Below are 19272 nucleotides of genomic sequence, written 5' to 3' on the forward strand. Positions count from 1 at the left end.
CACACACACACGGCCTGAGGGTAGATTAGAACAATTTTCTACTTCCCAGTACTTTACTTATGTATGTTTGTATTTTGTAAATTTTTGTTGTATGCATTACAATTAGTATAAAACATCTACTCATTTTTATTTCTGCAATAATTACATTAACCTTTATGATTACACTGGGAATGGTGTACCGTAAATCTAAACTACAGAAGACCAATAAAATGTATTATTTTCATGTATCCTGGGTCACCATCATTATTTTATCAGGCAGTGAGCAATTACTGGTTACCAAGACAACATATATGTACAGCAGTTAAAGATGGCTGCTGTGTGGTAACGATTGCCTGAGGTTACATGTGAAGATTTACTTCATGAACAGAGGTCACCATCATACTGGCAGAATAACAGAGTCAGTTCTTGATAGATGATCATTTTCACAAATTGTTCATAGTCACTTTTTATGTATGACAGTCTTGGTTAGAGCTGCTGCTGTTATAATTGCTGTCATCACTACGGACTTTCCTTCTTGGGCATTTGTCATTATATAAGGCATTATAAAGAACTAATGATAATTTGGATTGGTGGGTATTGAAAAAATGTCTTGTACCTGGAAAGCTCACTGACTTGACTTGCTAACTTGCTAGCATACTCTGGAATTTAAATTTAAATCTATTGTGATAGTATAATCAGGTGTGTTGGTTTGTGTTGGTTTGTGGTGGTTTTGGTCCTTCATAGCGCCCTCATCAGACCAGTGTAACTTGTGTCAAAACATGCTAAGATTAGCATTGTTTGTATTTCTTGTTGTCGTGGTGCTGTTAATGGTCAAACACCCTGTGCACTGTGCATGCTCATCTCATGACCACATTTTTTGTTTTCCCGCGGGTGCATAAACAGATGGTCATGCTGTCACGCTGGGACTTCCAAGCAGACATACTTTCATCCTCAAAGCAACTCTACTGCTTAAGGACAGCGTCTACTATATTTCATATCTGCCAATAGATCCTGGACCTTTAAGGAGGCCGTGGACAGCCAACAACACATGTGGGACGGATCCACATTTGGTTTTGTTTCTTTACTTTTGATCAGATGTTGTGAAATTGAATGTTCATAAATACAAGCAAATATAAATATATAAACAAATTAGTTGTTAACAGTGTACAAATTATTCTTGAGAAGGAAACTCTGGAAACTCTGGTGTTAAGAGGTCTCAGATATTTATTTTTTCGCCTCTCTTACCAGATATAGATTTGATTTAAATGGCTGTGGTGTCTGGGGAACTAATTAAGATCGCATATGGTGGTTGTCTGTCTGAAACAACACAACTTGATATCAGTGTTGGGGGTCGCTGAGCACTCAAAGGTCAACCTGACCTATCGACCACCCGGCTGAAACCAGACCTGCTAAACTGCTAACCCGCGAGATGCCTGCAAGCACACACGCACGTATGAAAGAGGGCACCTCATGGGTATGTGTACACACACACACACACGAAGCATAAGACACACAGGCCCCAGTTACACTGATCCTCACATGATTTCTTTTGATCTCAAATGCAAATTCAGTTGCTGCCAATTTAAGTTCACTGCTGTTGAACTTAAATTGATAAAAACAAAAGTACTGAGGACTACATTTAAAATAGTTTAACTGCAGTGGAAGACATTAGTGTCATTTAAAGGTACAAAATATGGCAAATCATTTGTTTTAGCCATATTTTACCTGTAATAGTGTAGAATATGTTTCATGGTATATTTGATCATGTGAAATCATTGTCATATACATTTAAATTCACAAGGCACCTACACCAATAAACAACTGTCACTTCCCTCTAGTATAGGTCAAATCTTCTTCTGCACTGACCCAAGAACCTGGATTTCAACATGTACTCATATTAAGGTTATATCTTTTCTTCTCCATATGAACACTTAGACACAAAATGTTACATCATATGTAAGTTAACCTTGTCATGCTCTAAGACACTAGCCAACTGTTTCCTCAGTGACTAAATGTATTGCACATACTGTGTAGTTTTCCATCATTGAACATACTCAGCTTTGTTTATTTTTTCAGTGCATATGCCTGCAGTGTGAATCTGAGCAGAAAGCCTGCCTGTCGAGTACATTTGCATAGTGATTTGCAAGTTAAAATCCCTGTACATCTACCTTGAACACAAAAAATTGATTGTGAGAAAGTCACCCAGCAACAAACACGTTTGCAACAAATACTGCGACGCATTCAGGTTATAGCCAAATAACAATAACAACACTGCACAGCAAGATCAATAATAAAGCTAACTATGGTTATGGTTATTCATTTGTGGAACTACACATGCTAAAGATTCTCTGTGGGTAGAGGGAGCTGACATCAAGGTAATGGTCCCCCTCAATTTGTAGCTTCATTATGTATCAGGAGAGAGAGGTGTCCTTGGGGACACAGCTAAAGCCTGCAGATGCAATGAGAGTCTGGCACTTTGCGTGATGAGATAAACCCTCCGTGAGAAGGACTGTACTGTACAGGAAGCCTCACATGATGCCCCATCCACTGCAGTATTATAGTAAGAAGCACTTTATTTTTGCATCATGTCCCTCGCCTCTGTTTGTTCACATTAGAGGAAGGTTCACCAACACATATCTGTTTGCCAATCAGACTGGAATAAGCCACCGTCAATGGCTTATGAAACATTCAGGGTCAGATTGCATAAAGTTTCAGCTCACCACAGGATGTTTCACTGGATCTTTACTTATCTTTTTCCCTGAAACTGTGAACAGTTAGTTCTTTCAGCTGTGGTATAATGATGCTTCTGTTCTTGTGATACAGAGAGTAGTTTTATTGATTTTATAATATGTATTTCAGCAAAAAACATCCTGCAGAGACAGACTGCATTTTGAAAGGGGAAAAACATTTTGGGTTCTGTTCAACAATCTCCTAAATCTACAGTGAATAAAAACGTACTGGTTATATTGAAAATCTCAGTGCTGTATGTACTTTCTGTAAAACAAGTTGTAATCTACAAATTCAAATATGTGTCATATTTTTACTACAGTTCTCAGCTCTTGTGTGAAAATGTTATGTGTCACCTCTCCATAAGGAGGCAGAGTCTGTCTGACATTAAACAATGAGAACTGTGATGCTGTCCTGACACTTAGTGGAGAACTCGATAATAACATGTGAAGCCTAATGAACCAAAGTTCATAAACAAAAACTAAATTTTGCCCAAATTGTAGCTATGCCTTTAGTGTCCTAAACATAAAAATACAGAGCTCCACATACCTGCATCTCCTGTTCAATGCGCAGCCTCTCATGACCAAGTTCTTCCTGATAAAACTGTAATAGAGGAGACAGGAACATTACATACAATCTTAAGATTAAGGAAACACACACACAGGCCAGGAACACTCAAAGAAATATCAAATGACATCATGCTTTACATGTGTGTACAAGTGCAGGTGTACTTGCATACATGTACACCTGCAGTGTGTGTGTTAGTTTAAGTTGTAGTTTGTGTGTCCAAATAGCTCTTGTGACCTACAGGAATAGCTGTTAAAAGGAGGGTTAGGAATGTCACACATGCTGCTTCAGGAGCCTCTTTCTAGAATAGTCTGACCAGCAGAGACCTGGTGGTTCAGAGGAATGCAGTAATATTAGAAAGCTCATATAAATTGTGCCAGGTTTGACTGATGTACTCTTCATACATATATAAGGGATAACTGATACAAACACATTTACTGAAGGGTTAGAGACAGAATATGGCCAACATTTAGGTTTCCATTTGCTAAGACTCAGTTGTAGAGATGCCACCTAAGAGTAATTTCAGATGTTAAGGGTAATTTAAAACAGGAATAAATATGTGTATATACCTCCACATCCTTATCCTTTTGCAGCAGAGATGAAGACAGCTCCTCAACCTGCCCCTCCAGCTCTCCCACCCTCCGTGTGAGAGTTGTCTTCTCTCCACTCAGCTCTGTGATAATAGCCTCCTTGGAGCTAAGTTCTTTAGTCAACTCCTCTATTAACCTGAACACAGACAGAGATGTTAGTCAGTGAGACAGATAGGTAGATTTAGTTTGTTTGATACCTGTTGTGATTTTAGTGTTTTGCACCTGTCTTTAGTGGTGTTGGAAGGGGACAGGATGCTCGGAGGCCTCTCATCCTCTGGGATGTCCTCCATGGGGATGTCTAGCGAGAGGAGGGAGGCGTGGGAGTGCGACCCAGCCAGCGAGGCCATCCGCTCAGCCTCACTGCGTGCTAGCTGGGCCTCCTGGAAATACACGTAGAAACAGTTCCGATTTCTAAATCTAAGGCACAGTGTGGGTGTCAGTTTCTACGCTACGCTGAAGGTGTGAGCGCACAAACCTCCTGCAGGAGCTGAATCTTGGTCTCAAGCACTTGCTGCATGTGATCGATTTCCTGCTGTCTCTCCTGACACCGTCTCTGCAGCTCTGCCTCATTGTGATTGGTCAAGCTCTCCGCTGTTGTGCTGTGCAACAAGGAACAAGGCAAGTGAGAGTTGATTACCACATCAATCAGCCCGAATCAACTCGGTTTCTATGGACACGCAAATCTAGTCAGAGGGGTCCGCATTAGAGCATTATGGAGACAGATCCAAAAATATGATATCATCACTTTGCTACAGCGCTCAAGGGCTATCCAACACCCGTCCAGTTATAGCAGAGATTAAGTAAAATGCCCCGCCCATACTGTAGGCTTTTATTGTCATGCTTAATGACATCATATATTCTTGCAGAAGTGATGTTCCCACAATGTGAAAGTGGTGAAAGGATTTATGTGGCTACAGCAGCTGATACAATTCGGGTTCTTTTTGCTATTGGAAGTAATCTTGACTTCACTTGACTGAGTTCCACCAGGGGCTTGTGTTACAGATGTGAAGGTTTAAATGAAATGTGTAATTCAGCACACACAAACAGTTTCCTTGTGTTCTCCTACAAACACAATACGCGGTTCATGACGTAAGCACTTTTGGACTCCAACTGTGCAAGCATCTGTCTTTATCACTTAGTCAGTCAACAACGCAACCCCAGAATTTCTGCTCCCAGAATGGCACACGCCACTCTGTCGCCATGAGTCCCGTTCTGGAACCTGTCTACATACGTTTTTAACTCTGTCCGCCACATGCAACAGCTCAAATAACTGAGATATTTTGAACCAGTCTGAGTAATGCAAATGTCTGTCTCATGGACAAATGGCCTTTATGTGTAATGGACAAGACCTTCACCCTAAGTGCCAGTCTGCAAGAAGTCAGAAGGAAGATGGCTCACTGGCATATTCAGTAATCTCGGTCTGTTGACAATACAATTTAAACTACAGAGAAAGGCCATGAGGCTTCAAGTTCAAGAGATCGAGATTTAAGATGTGTAGCAAAGGTTTGGAGTTTCTGTGGTTTAAAATGTGGCATTTTATTGTTGTTTGTTGTTGTTGTTATATGGATTGTTGTTGTTGTTATATGGATTTTTACGATGTGTTGTGTTTGCCAACAGCTCAGCTGAGCTGTTCCTCACTCTGGAAATGGCAAGAATTGGTTGATGTCCAAACCACAGAATATGTAGCAACAAAGAATCCCCTTTGGTGATCTACAGCTGAGCAGAAATGGTTACTTTTCACACCCAGAGCACTGATAGTTAGATTACCATTTACCATCAACCTTTTCTATAAGCACTTCTGTCAAAGACTAGAAGACTGAATATGTACTGTAGAAATGACAAAACCTGCTGAACTGTTGCAGAACGAACCACTTTACTGAATCATCTTGGCTGACACTGTACAGCAACAAAAATAGAGAGCAGTAATAAGAGCCAATCTATCCTTTCCAAGTTGGCTAATGATGACATATTAAAGGTCAAAAACCCTGACCTTTAAGCATTATCTCTGTCAATTTCAACAGTAATGCAGGGCCAACTGTTGTCAAAGTGTAAGCCATATAGAGGGGGAACAAAAACACAGCATGATAACAACCCAGGAAGAGCACCACCTTTCCTACAAGGCACATGCAATCTACTAAACTCAGTTTCAAGCTCCATCCTGCAGCAAGAGAAGTCCTGCAGGTAGAGCAAGGACATCTGAATCTTAAACTATACATTATCTCTATCAAATGACAAATTAACTCTTCAAACACCAATTTATTTTGAGCAGAGACAGAAAGGAAACACACAAAGGGAACAGAATCCCTGTGTTTCTCTCACACGACTATTGAAACCCCAACATGTAGTAAAATCTCTCTAAACAAAACCTGTTGCTGTTGTTTTGTCGATACTTGCTATCATGGGTGCCTCAAGCTGAAACCCCTGGTTAAAGGACAGCCCCCCTCATCACAATGTCACAATTACAGCACCAGCATTTTCACAGCCTGTCTACAATAATCCTACATGAGAGTTTTGTAACATGTCAGGGGTTTAAGTTGTGTGGGTTGCATGTGTGTGTGTGTGTGTGTGTGTGTTTGTGTGTGTTATCTCTATCAGCTGCTGCATGACATATGAGCTGTTAGAGATATGAGGTGTTACCACAGTTAAGACAGGGTCATGTAGGGAATCACTATAGTAGGGACACACTAACTCCTCGCCGGCCACCACCCATAGATGGAGGTGCATCTGCCCACAAACAAAGTATACATGACCAAGGAAAATAGTGAAATAATTGGATTGTATCATGTTACACAGGAAGTTCATGACAGGTATTTCAATAATTATAGACAATAGATAGTCAATATCCGCCTGTCTTGTCATTCATTAGTGATGTTAAAGAGGGACCTTTTACAGTGTGACAATTTCAAATATTCATTGATTTTCAGTTAAGTCAAATGTTAAGTATCTATATAATAAGGGACAGAAACTGTTAAAAGGTTGTGATTGCATGTTAATACATGATATGATAAATATGTGTGGACTTACAGGGCTTTATCCAGAAGCTGCTGTTTCTCCTGGAGCTCCTGCTTCAAGCTCTCTACTTCCACCTTCAACTCGATGTTCTGCAACAGATGAAAGCAGTACGGTCAGTCATCATCACACATCATCCCCTCCACCGTCAGCACGAAACATCTCGCAACAGATAAATGACCTTTTATAACTACTCGATAGCGGATGGGAGACAATTACTGTAATGCACTTATTAAAGTGATCGAGCACTGGCAAAACAAACATAAAACATAAATGTGGGTTGTTAATGCAGCTACCATATCTGTCTTCCTCACACAAACACACTTAATTCCTTGTACTATTGAGTTTTCATAGAGTCTTCTAAAAAATAGGATAGCAATTTAAATTTCTGTACATTTCCAACAGTAAATTAGGCTGAAACAGTTAAATTGAAAAGCGTGGGATGTACAATATTGGCAAATTTCTTAATTAACATAAAATATGTATATTTTAAAGCTTCTACACACCTATGGTTCACCCACACAGATGTTTTTTACTTAATTAGCTGATTAAACCTCCTCTTGGGACTGTGTGATCTGACAACTTCAGTCGGTCAGAGGTCTAATAAGCCTGAAAACACCTATATAGATACAGCCTATAGTGAAAATATTTACCAATATACCTTTTTCACAGCAGACAATTTTGCATCTCACAGCAGTAAATACACAGGTGTAATTGATAGCATTAAAAACATTCAAATCCATTTAGGTAAGTTAGTTCCAGGGCTCTGATACTGTGCATGCTGGCTCACTCTCGTGGCTGACAGGGATACTTTTTCATCGTTAATAACATTTGTTTCACCTGCACTTTTCCTTCTATGTCAAGTTAAAAAGCTCAGCCGTGAAAGAGGAGATTTGGAATGGAAAAGACAACATTAATCAAGTCCTGCTACAAGAGTTATGAAGTTTGATGGGATAAAAACACAATAACACTTATGCCTGCAGCAAAAAATATAAACAGGATTTATAGCAGAGCATGTCATATATGGCAGAGACAAACGAATACAGAATCTATTTCAGGATCGTGCTTTATGTAAATCAGGTAATAGAATTAGCTCTTATTTTGTGTAGTTGTGTGTCTGTTCTGTATAAGATTCTATATCCAGAGGGTTTTAAAAGGTTCATCACACACTGTTGCTTATATGTTCACTGGTAGTATTCTTCTCTCCCTCACATCTCGAGCACCCTTTTTGTCTCGTTTCCTCAGCCATCACATGTCTTCATCACAGCCTAATCTCTCTGTCTCTGCCGTGTGAATCAGGGCTGGTGGGTGTTGTGTATCATCAGAACAGAACATCTGACCGTGCTGTCATGGCTGGTATATTTAGAGCTGGAGAATTCAGTGCAGCTCAGATCCTCACCCCTGGGGCCAAAGGCTAAACTCCACAGTTTGTTTACCTGCTGCGGTTCACAGGAGACACTGTAGGACCAATCAAGGCTCTCACACTGAGCTAGGGCACAGGGGATTTCAACAGTGGGAATGGAGGGGCTCAATCTTTCCATTCTGACCTCAGAGAGGACAGTTTATCTGTCTGTCTGTCTGTCTGCTGGACTCAGATCAGATAGCTGCTCTCACTGGTTTAATAACCCTTATTGCTACAGCTTATCTCATGTTCATCTCAACAGATTGTCCATTTTCTCTTGTCCGTCATCTTGGTTTGGCTGCTTCTCTTGTCTCTTCTCTCTTCCCTCCTCTCTGTTTTAGTGCCTCTTCGTGCATGTCCTATTCTGTTGACCTTCCCCTTGTCCCCACCAGAGAGCTCTATGTCCCTCACACTCACAAACACACCACACGCTACACGTGCACCAACACTTGCGAGATGAAACACAGCCATAAACATATTGCTGAAAGGGAACATGAGCGCTCAACACACGCATACTGCTCGTTACGCACGCACACATATATTCTGCACGTGACCACCGCACACAGTACTGCTACACATATACTGGTCTGATCAGAAAGTGACAAATATCCAAGAACACACTGTCTGAAATTATGATATAATTCTCGTTTTTCTTCGGTGAGATATCATTTTTAATATCCATTGATTTGACATATTGATAGACATAATCATCTTGTTAATTATTCAGATAGTGCAGTTAATCAAAGTTGTGAAGCCATACAGGGAAGAAATTAAATCTAAGGGACACGTGGTTGTGTTTAGTCAACCAGAAAATATACATATTTTATTAATACCAGATTTCTATATTAATCTAAGAGGTTAAAATGTAACATTCATAATAACTGGATTCAGTGTTTGATTTGCTTTAAGGTCACAAATGTATGCATTTCCCCCCATAGTGTTTTGAGGCCCTAAAGATATACATATAACATCATATTAATAATTCATTACATTCAGACCAAAGAACTCAACTGTGCAACAAAGTAATTCAGCAGCAAATAGAAGTTATGCAACATACGACATAGCTAATGATTCAGTGCTTCAGAGCTCTAATAATAAATAATATAATACACCAGTAAGAGGAACGTGTATTCCTGTGTGTGTCATCAACAACTTGGCTTACAGTGAGAGAGACATTTTCCCATCTTGAAAACAGCTCTATATATAGACACCCATCACAGCGCACCTGCTATTCTGGCCCATCCTGGCCTGTCAGCCCTCAGCAACAGATCCTCTAATAACCACGCTGTGCAGGATGAGGGAGGTAATTGCACTTCAAAACACTGACAGGAATGTTACTTATTAACCAAACACACCTGTAATACTGTCACGGATCACCTGCTGATGGGTATTATCATTTACTATCATTTACTCAGAATTTATTTATTGATGATGCTGCTAATTTTGCCATATCTCATAGTAAACCATTTACTTTATTAATTATTCGTGTCTGTTGTATCTACATTTTCTCGATAAACCGATTATTCGTTTCGGGAATAAAATGTCACAAAATACGGACAAAAAAACTGACCAACCAAAGGTCCAGAACCCAAAACTATTTAGTTTATTATCAAATAAAATGAAGAAAAAGAGCAAATACTCTCAATTCAAGAGAAAGTTGGGCAAAAAATAATGATTCATTGATTATCAATCAATTATTAATTCAAGCTTCAGCTCTATTTCAGCTCTATTTTTAATTATAAATATATATATATAATAGCGCTTTTTCACTGAAGCCATTTTGACATGAAATAGTAGGCTAAACACTCTGAATTAGAGCTGCAAGGATTAGTTTACTAATCAATGAGTTGATAAAAATAATTGCCAACTATTTTGATAATTGATAAATGTAATTTTTCATGCAGAAAATGCAGTTTCAGCCACGAGTCGTGTCAGATGGACATTCGGATGAATACATGTGATAAATAAATCAGTGCACTGAAGCCTGCTCTATAAATAGAGTCTGTCGAGCTCTGAGAGATCGCTATGTGCCCAGAACCAACACACCTAGTACAGTATACACTGAGAACGGGAACATTGCCACTCTGTCGTGATACTCTGCCAACAGAGCAACGAGCAGCTCCGGTCAGATAACAACTACGGAACAAAGATTTAGTTTCCAATAAAAACTGGCTGGTTAACCTTTAGCTACACAGAGTAAGAGATTGTGAAGCACAAGGTTTGAATCCAGTTGGATATCTGTATGAGGTGGGATCAGTTTACTCAATCTCTGCTGGTATGCAGTAATTGTGGAGGATAAGTGGCAGGATGCTCAGGTCGTGTTCAGCTGGATCAAACAGCCATTTAGTTTTGCTCATATTAAAGAGTTGCTGATGATCAGAAGGGATTTGGAATGAAGATAGAAAGAACGACAAGTTTTAAATGCCGGCTGGCTCTGGCAAACAACAGCTGAACTGGGTCACCTTATTGTAGGTGCACGCTTTACATGCACACATGCAGAGGGACGCAGATGCACTTAGAAACAGAGTGTCTATAGTTCTAAACACAAGCACAGAAATGAAACGCCGACAGAGGAAGAGGCATAATTAATACTGCATCTTTGATTAATTGGTCAATAGTTTTTTTTTTCAACAAATTTCAAAGTTATGCAATTTATAAAGATTATAAACAGAGAAAAGCAACCAGGTTCCCTATTCACACCTTGAGGGAAACATTAAAACCTTATTTTGCAACTGTTATGTCAATGGCTTATACCTTCAAAGTTATTTTTTGGATGTCAACTGTTTTCCTGAAATAGTAAAACTTTTGTCAGGGGTGAAACCAATATCTATATCCAACAATTCCACAAAAGTCAGCTGGCTTGGCCTGCCATAGCAAAGAATAAGAGCGAAGGCTCACAGTCTGGGGGAATATTGGATTCAAACATTGGTTTCGCCCCAGGTGAACATCTGTGGGATCTGCAACCTGCTGATAAAAACAGGTAAAGAATAAGGTTTTCATTTCCCCCCAAAGGTTTGTGCAGGAAATGCTACGTGACTGAATCATGGAGGCTGAGGTCACCTACAAGGCTATAAGTTAGTTGGAGGAACACAACTTTATTTCATTTCATTCTTTCATTCCTTTTCTCATAAGAAGTCCTGAAATGTTGTCTCTGAACACTAGCAGCAGTACAAGAACTTTACCTCGATGAAATACACTTCGGCATTTTAAAAATTCAAACCAAGAACAACAAGGACCGTGTAATGGAAATAAGTCCTGTGACTTTCTTGTGTTATCCCTAAAGTTCTTCTAACTTCACATGTACATTGGTGTTGCAACCATGTAACCCTCTTTAAAATTAATTGGCAAATAAACAAAACAAAAAACTGATAAAGCAGGGATGTACTTATCCAACTTTTACTCTCCCAATACCAATTCCAATTCCTCAACTCTGGGTATTTTTCTAAGTACAGATCCAGTACCAGAGCTCAATGTTTTCCAAATACATTAGTTTTTTTTAAATAAAGAAAATTAGGTCAGAGACTGCTGTAACAATAAAAATTGATCTGCCATGTTCGACACACATTGTGCTTAATAGGGTCAGTATCTGCAGCAATACTAATCCAGCGTATTGGTTCGGTGCATCTGTAGATAAAAGACAAACAAAAGAAAAAAAAGAATACTAATCTGACCACAGATGTGGTGTCAGCTTTCAGTATTTTCACTTTTTGGATTACAGACACATTTCAACCTGTACCAAAAAGTAATGGGGGTCAATGTCCAGCTTAGCTCACACACACAAGCTGTCATGCTGAACTTTTTCTTTTCATTATATGTCTTAGCAAAGGGCTGTTGCTAAAATGACATTATATGTTCACAGGTGTATCCCACTAGGTCTCTATATATCCACAGTTGTTGTTTACTGTGGAGTAAGACTAAATGCACACTGTCTAACTTAATATAGTATTTATTATCCAACAATGCACAGCAAAACAGAGGTCCTGGGTACACACTGCATCAAATATAAGCTCCTGAGCAAAGATCTAGTCAATGTGTAGTCCTTCACAGGGCAGCCATATCTAAAAACAGGCACTTGGTAAAACAAACACATGGCAGGTCACATCAACTCAACCAGATCAGTGTGACAGCTGGGTCAACAAACAGTGGAAGTGGCTCAGTAAAGCAACTCTCCGGGATAAAATAGCGATATACTGTCATGATAACAATCAACTGCTGTGATTGGTAAAGGCACAAATGAACTCTTTTGAGTGCCAAATCCCTCAACAAAGCAAAATCAATGATTTTACATCATTTTCATCAATGAAATCACCCTTGGCCCCTTGGCACAGCAGCTCTCCACACCACATATAGTCCCATTCATCATCCCATTCACCACCAGTCAATCAGGTTTCCAGTCACTTCCTCACGCTCTACTCACCGTACGGTAGACATCTTCACTGCTCTCCTCATACTTCTGTTGAATCCTCTCCTCCAGGAAGTAGATGCGGAGCTTGAGGCTGAAGTTCTCCTTCTTCAGGTCATTCAGGTGCTGTGACAAAGTACGGTAACCGTTAGACATGACCGTCAAAAAGCACCGACACCGCTTGACATGTCCGTTATAGGTCAGAAATCAAAAGTCTCCTTTGACCGCTCCGTGTCATGGGGGTATTCGGAGTCCATTTTAAAGGACAGCCACTGTTAGGGCACGTCCTCCTTGTGTTAGAGTCTGGTAACCGTTAGACATGCTACCTCCTTCTCCAAAAGAGCATAATTTCACAATAAACTAATTATTTACAAAGTGGCATCCTCCAACAGGCCACTGGGATACCATCGACAAAACCAAACACACACTAACGCTAACACATTCACACACACACATACACACACACACACACACACTAGTCTATAGGCGTGTTTGCGGTGCAGAGGGCGACTCTGCAGCCCAGGCGGTCAGAGATGTAGCCATGTCAACTCCATGGTGTGATCTGGTCTGCTAGGGGGACGGGGCAGGAGCTTATTTTACAGGAGGAGACATCCCTGGAATCCCAGACTGCCAAGGGAGATGGGTGGAGAGGGGAGGGTGAAGGGGGAGGTAAGAGGCTCAGGGCTCACAGGCAGTTGTGATATGAAGGGAAATCTCACCCCTCTGCAAAACAGGAGTGCCGAAAGGAACAAACAGGAACATGAGGAGAAAGAAGGGGGGGTTGATGTGAGTCCCTTTCTGTCCTTTTCAGTTTGTCCGCTTCCTTTCAGATGTACTGTTATCCTATATTTTTGAGTGTGGAGGTTGATCCCCATTGAGAGGACATCTGAAACTCTGTCCACACTAGACTGAATGTTATATAATTACAACAGTGGTGCTCTCTTAATAGTTTCTTTTATTTTATTTTAGTTTTATTTGAATATATTGCACATTTATTACTTTTGTAATAACACACACAAGGTGCTAATACACTTAAGTCCATCAAGCTAGAAAACACTTGCGTAAAAAGTGTTTGCTTGCTTTCTACTTCAGGGTGACACTACAGCCGACATACAGCACACGTTAGGAGTTTTAGGAGAATAAAACCACGGTCTCTTTCTGTTTCTAGTAGCAGACAACCATTTCAAAAACAAAAAACAACAAAAGAATCCAGTGTACTTATGCTAACGTTACCTGTCTAGCACCAAATAGTAGACAGAAAAAGTTAGCAACTAGCTAAAGCTAGCAAACGTTAGTGAGCTAAATGCCCAGATAATTTTCTCAGCAGGGGAGACCACAACAGAAAGCTAAAAGGAGAGTTAATATTGGACTATCAAGTAACACAAGTCCAAATTAACACTAATATTGTGTCTGCTGGTTGTAAAACCAGAACTGTTAGCTAACATGTTGACCATAACAACTTAAATGTCCAGTGTGTACGATTTACTGGCATTTAGCAGTGCTGTTGCAGATCGAAACATGGCAGTTCAACATGGAGGACTCCATGGAAGGCGACCTGTGGCATCTCTAGATATAAACACCTAATTTTAAGGTAACAAAAACATAACAATTCCAATATTCAGTTGATTATACGCTATTGAAAACATACCTATGCATGTGATATTCCATTTCTGCCAATAGAGCCTCTTAAGCCCTACACACTGGACCTTTAATGGGTAATAACATCAGGGTGTCAGGGCTGACAGCTTGTTTTGGTATTTTTGTGCCCCCTATTGGCCAAATCGAATGTAGCTTGTAACTACAAAAGTCCCTGGAATATTGTTTCTCTCCTTTATGACTGACAGGGATGAGTGAATATCATCTGACATTTTAAAAGGAATGCATCTACCCAGTCTCACGCTCTACCCTGAATTTACCATATGCCAATTCAGTTAAAATTCAGATAAAGACTGGCCTGACAAAGGCTAACTACTGTGCCGAGGCAGAGGGGCTAATGGGAGCGGGACAGACAGGTGAGTGGAAAGAAGTTGGATGAAATAGGAGACCTGGGAGCTGTGAGCCACCGTGCTATTAATAGGGAGGTGTCCTGAATCGCACAGAGCGGTGAATCCCTGAATGTCCCTCAGAGAGATGAGCGAGCAGGAGGAAAATAAGAGCAAGGAAGACAGGCTCCACTAACTCTTCTCGGCTAAAATCAATTTTTATGAAAAGCATCCGGTGCAAAGAGCATCAATAATGAAGTGACTGAGACATGTTACCAACACAATCAGTCATTATTAGTTCTTGATGCGATCAGTGAGTGTGTCCATTTAAGTGTCACATTACGTGCTGTTGCTAAATAATTCTGAGCAAAGATAGGATAGGCGCCAAGCGGAGTCTCCACATAACATTAGGGATGATATCATGTAGTGTTTGTTTTTAAACTCCACACTCACACACACACACACTTTTCAGCTCTTTGTCAAAGACAAATAAATAAGTGAATGTGTGTAAATATGTGCATGCAGTGTGTGCAGGAATGTGTTTCTTTGAGTATAAAAGTGACATCCAAACACATGGCAGCCATGTAAGTGACTCTGGCTTTGAGTGGGGTGTTGCCTTTAAGAAAGTAACTTCAGCTTTCGTGACTAGTTGGTGACACCTCCCGTTTTAACAGAGCACAGCCGTAACATTTAAGGACTATCACTGGTGGTGAGTGTTCAGAGACTGTTACAGTGCTTGACTTACATTTTATGAGTGTGTATTAAGGGAAATGTGGGTTGTACTTGGGAATCAATTAAATAGCCTGCAACTCAGTCTGGGTATTGAGTTGAGTAGACTGTAAACAGAGAGCAACAGCTGTAGATACTACTATTGGGTACACTGCAAATGGACAAAACCCTCATCCAAAGTGGCTTACTTGTGATTTACTTGTATTTAACAGACAACACTACTGATTAAGGATACTGTAGGTTCTAGATAAAGTTCCCTGTGGTCTGTTTTGTTTGCTTGTAAGGCAAGAAGGTACAACAGATAGAAGGAAATATGGAAAATGGCAGACCAACTGACCAACCATGCTTAATATCGCTCTGCCATATCAATATCGCTATTACCCTGTGGTAATAGTTAAGGGATTATTTTTTAGATATACACTAAATTGTTTTCTTGCTAAGAGTTTGGAGAGGACGACAATAACACTGTCATGTTGTCTGGGAGTTTTTGTTTAAATTAATTTCTATAGATGCTAATGGCTTCAACAATCTGTTATACCTTTGTCCACATCAGCATCTTAAATAGCAATAAAAAAACATATGTTAATAGTAATTTAAATGCATACATACATAAAGAGGCGTTTAAAAATGTGTCCAACAAAACTGAACAAAACCTTCACATCCAATCCTTATAATCTTATTACTTATTAGTTACATCCTTTTTTCATTTCTTTTTACCTTCAAGACATCTACATTGTCAAAGTTTATGTGGTGGGTAAACCTTGTGTCCCCTCACTGATTAATACAGTTGATCTGAAAATAGATGAGTAAACTCTCAGCCTCATTTCAAAGAGATTGATAAACTGAGTTTATTTGAGGTCACCGTACTCTACGCCCCTGAGTGCATCAGACACAAATCCTACAGTTTGTAGAGAATCAGTGCTGTGTAAAAGTACACTGATTACTAACATATATGGGTCTGAATTTGGGTCAGTAATGTTCTCCTTGCTCATAAAAACAAACATTAAAAGGTATATTTAATGTAGTCTTTCTGTCAAATATGACCGTCCCAATAATAGTGCAGCAGAGACTGATGAGAAATCCTAAAGTGGGTCATCCTGTAGCCTTGGGCATACTTTAACCACCAGGAGGGTTCAGGGTGTTTTCCATCTGATATCATCATCTGCAGGTGTTCTCCTCTTCTGTGCAGTAGTTTAAAACCATATATTTCAGATAGCTTGAGCAAGGATTTCTGGATTAGATAGTAATTTTCTCAACGTTGAGTGATCTGATCCCATAAGTGCGGCTACTGAATTAAAGCCAACCAAATCAGCTCATTACAACTTGTAGGAAGACATGCAGCCACCAGATGGTACTGTAGAGCATGTTTTCATTGGGCATAGACTAGAGTGTTCATTATGCTGAAGGATGAGGAAATGTCATTCACATCAAGGTCGTTGATAATTTGAAGTAAAAGCTCTCACCTGTTCAAACTCCTTGAGTGTGTGAAGCTGAAGAGGAGGAGAGTTGTCTGTTTCATCGCTACACAAATCTAAGCAGAAGGAAAAGAATAAAATCACTAGAAATCATGGAATTAACCATTAATCATGTGAGCAGTCTATGTTTTTACACAAGCCTATTGGTTAATAGAGCTTATAGGGAGTAACGTACCTGTCATGTGACCTGTGATCTTGGATGAAGTCTCCTCTTCCGCAGCACTGTCCAGAGAAACAAAGAAAGCAGCATTGTCAGCATAATACACTCACACACACATAACACACAAGCAAAAGAGAGAGAGAGAGAGAGAGAGAGAGAGAGAGAGAGAGAGAGATAAATAAATATGTGAAATCAAAAACCTACTGCAGGATATCCATCACAACAGTTCTAGAGCGGAGAATATCATACAAAATAGGCTTTGTAATCCTGAAGAGCAGATGGCTCCTCTAGAAATTAAAAAAGCCATTTAGATCTTTTCACTGTAACAGCATGATCTCATTTGCACCTCTGTAGGGAATTGGGGGGTGTCAGGGAGTCCCAGCAGGGGAGATAGGAGGAGCCACTGAGGGTCAGAGTTCATCTGAGCCTCTCAGGCCTTTAGTGCACGCAACCAAAACTTACTGTGCTTACATGATAGCTGCAATTAATGAAATAATGCCTCTCTTATACTGGTTATAACCATGATTAGAGTGCACGTAAACAAATCAAAGTGTGGTTTACAATAAAAGACTGGGCGCACTGACCACAGTAACAGTAGTATTGTAAGCTCACTATTTAGCCTATACTACTACCACTGCTCAGACAGGGCTGCATTAGTACTCCTCCCTTCCATCGACTACCATATAAATTCCTCTGACAGCTGCCGGGTCAGAAAATGTAAAGACAGTTGGTGCATGCCAGGTGGATAAATAGTCTACATGCTGCATTATTGGTGGCGGGAAGGGTGCCATATACCCCAATTCACTACTGTTTTATTATGGACATAAAGGAGTGGGATAGTCCATCTATGGTTAGAGTGTGTGTCCCTGTATGTAGGAGGGATTTGGCTGTGCAGTAACCTACATACATAGAGAATTTGGACTGTGCCATCACACTGAATGAATACATGCTGTACTGTATTGACGTTTTTCAATTGAGCTATTGAAAGTCATTCAGTCATTACAGTATATTGTCGTGCTCTCTGTGTGAAGGAATTTAATCATATTACTTCTGGTCTTGCTACACAAAGTGTCTCCCGGGCCCTACTGCCCAAACACACAATTAGGCCCTTTAAATATTTGCTACTGTATCGCAATGTCCATTTATGCGAAGTAGACCAAAAATCAGCGCCCTGAAGCGCGTCTTTATCTATAGATTTCATCATAAAATCCTATTATTAATGCATTTACACAGATATCCGGTGCAATATGGCAATCAAAGTCAAAATCTGAATCGCCAGTGGCCTCAATGGCTTTACCCACCGATCCATGAAGCATGCAGATGGCTACTGTATAGTGATACAGCCACGTCCTGTGTGTGATAAAGGCCTTTATTACACAGGAGGATGTGCGACTGCTTTATGATGAAGACAGACAACAACAATATGACTACAAAAATAACAGCACTGTAACGTAAAGGAGGGTTTCATTCGCCTAAATCACCGTTGTATAAGCCCGGGTCGTGTTTTGGTAAAAAGCCCAATGAGCGCTGCGGTGTCCCCCCGCACACAATCGACTGGATGCAGCCTCACCTCTCAGACTCTCCCCAGATTTGCTCTGGCGACGATGAGCTCCAATCCATATAGGCTGCTCCTTTAGTCAACGGGCATCCATGCCGGTAAGCCGCTGCCTTCAAATCACCCGTCCATTATTCATTTTTTAGAGAAAATACAACCACACAGAAACATGTTAATGTACGCGGTCGACGCACCGCACGTCGCTCAGGTTTGGAGGGGGGTGTGTGAGGATGCGCGCCCTCACAAATGAAAGCAGGGATGTTACAGGAGCCCCCATCCCACAGAGCAGAGCCCCTGCTGTTCGACCAGCCCACCGCCACACGAGCTGACAGGAAGAATATATAGATATATATGCTGTGTGAAAAGTAAAAAGGCTTTCTATCATCCTTTAGAAGAATGAGATTTCCTAATTTGGCTGAAGACCGCTGATTATTTCAAAATAAAAGACCACAGCTATGTTTTCAAGGTAAAATGTAGTCTATTATTTATCAGGTAGTCCTGCTCTTTATACTGAACATGTAGTATCTCTTCTTCTTCTTCTTCTTGGTAAACTGTGAGTTTCTTTTGGATATAGTGCATACTGGGGGTTTATTAAAATGCAAATAACAAGAACAAATGATAAATAATAAAAATACTCCATTAGTCACAAACAAAAAACCCCCCAAAAAAAGAATCAGAAATACTTTTGGGGGGGG

The 19272-nt window shown here is 40.2% G+C and overlaps 1 protein-coding gene across 1 annotated transcript in view; it reads right to left on the bottom strand.

The window, feature by feature from the left end:
* The window catches only part of LOC118334239 (myomegalin-like), a 38074-nt gene extending 24821 nt beyond the window's left edge, over nucleotides 1-13253 (bottom strand). The window contains exons 1-6 of the mRNA XM_035670081.1: nucleotides 12692-13253; nucleotides 6888-6964; nucleotides 4339-4462; nucleotides 4086-4243; nucleotides 3843-3999; nucleotides 3256-3309 (exon numbers count right to left, since the gene is read on the bottom strand). Of these exons, the coding sequence (XP_035525974.1) occupies nucleotides 3256-3309; nucleotides 3843-3999; nucleotides 4086-4243; nucleotides 4339-4462; nucleotides 6888-6964; nucleotides 12692-12832 (711 nt within the window). The 5' untranslated portion in view covers nucleotides 12833-13253. The remainder of the gene's footprint in view (nucleotides 1-3255; nucleotides 3310-3842; nucleotides 4000-4085; nucleotides 4244-4338; nucleotides 4463-6887; nucleotides 6965-12691) is intronic.
* Nucleotides 13254-19272: the final 6019 nt, after the last annotated feature.

The sequence above is a fragment of the Morone saxatilis genome, unplaced genomic scaffold (assembly GCF_004916995.1).
Source record: "Morone saxatilis isolate NCDOM2014 unplaced genomic scaffold, NCSU_SB_2.0 Contig23, whole genome shotgun sequence".
Lineage (NCBI taxonomy): Eukaryota > Metazoa > Chordata > Actinopteri > Moronidae > Morone > Morone saxatilis.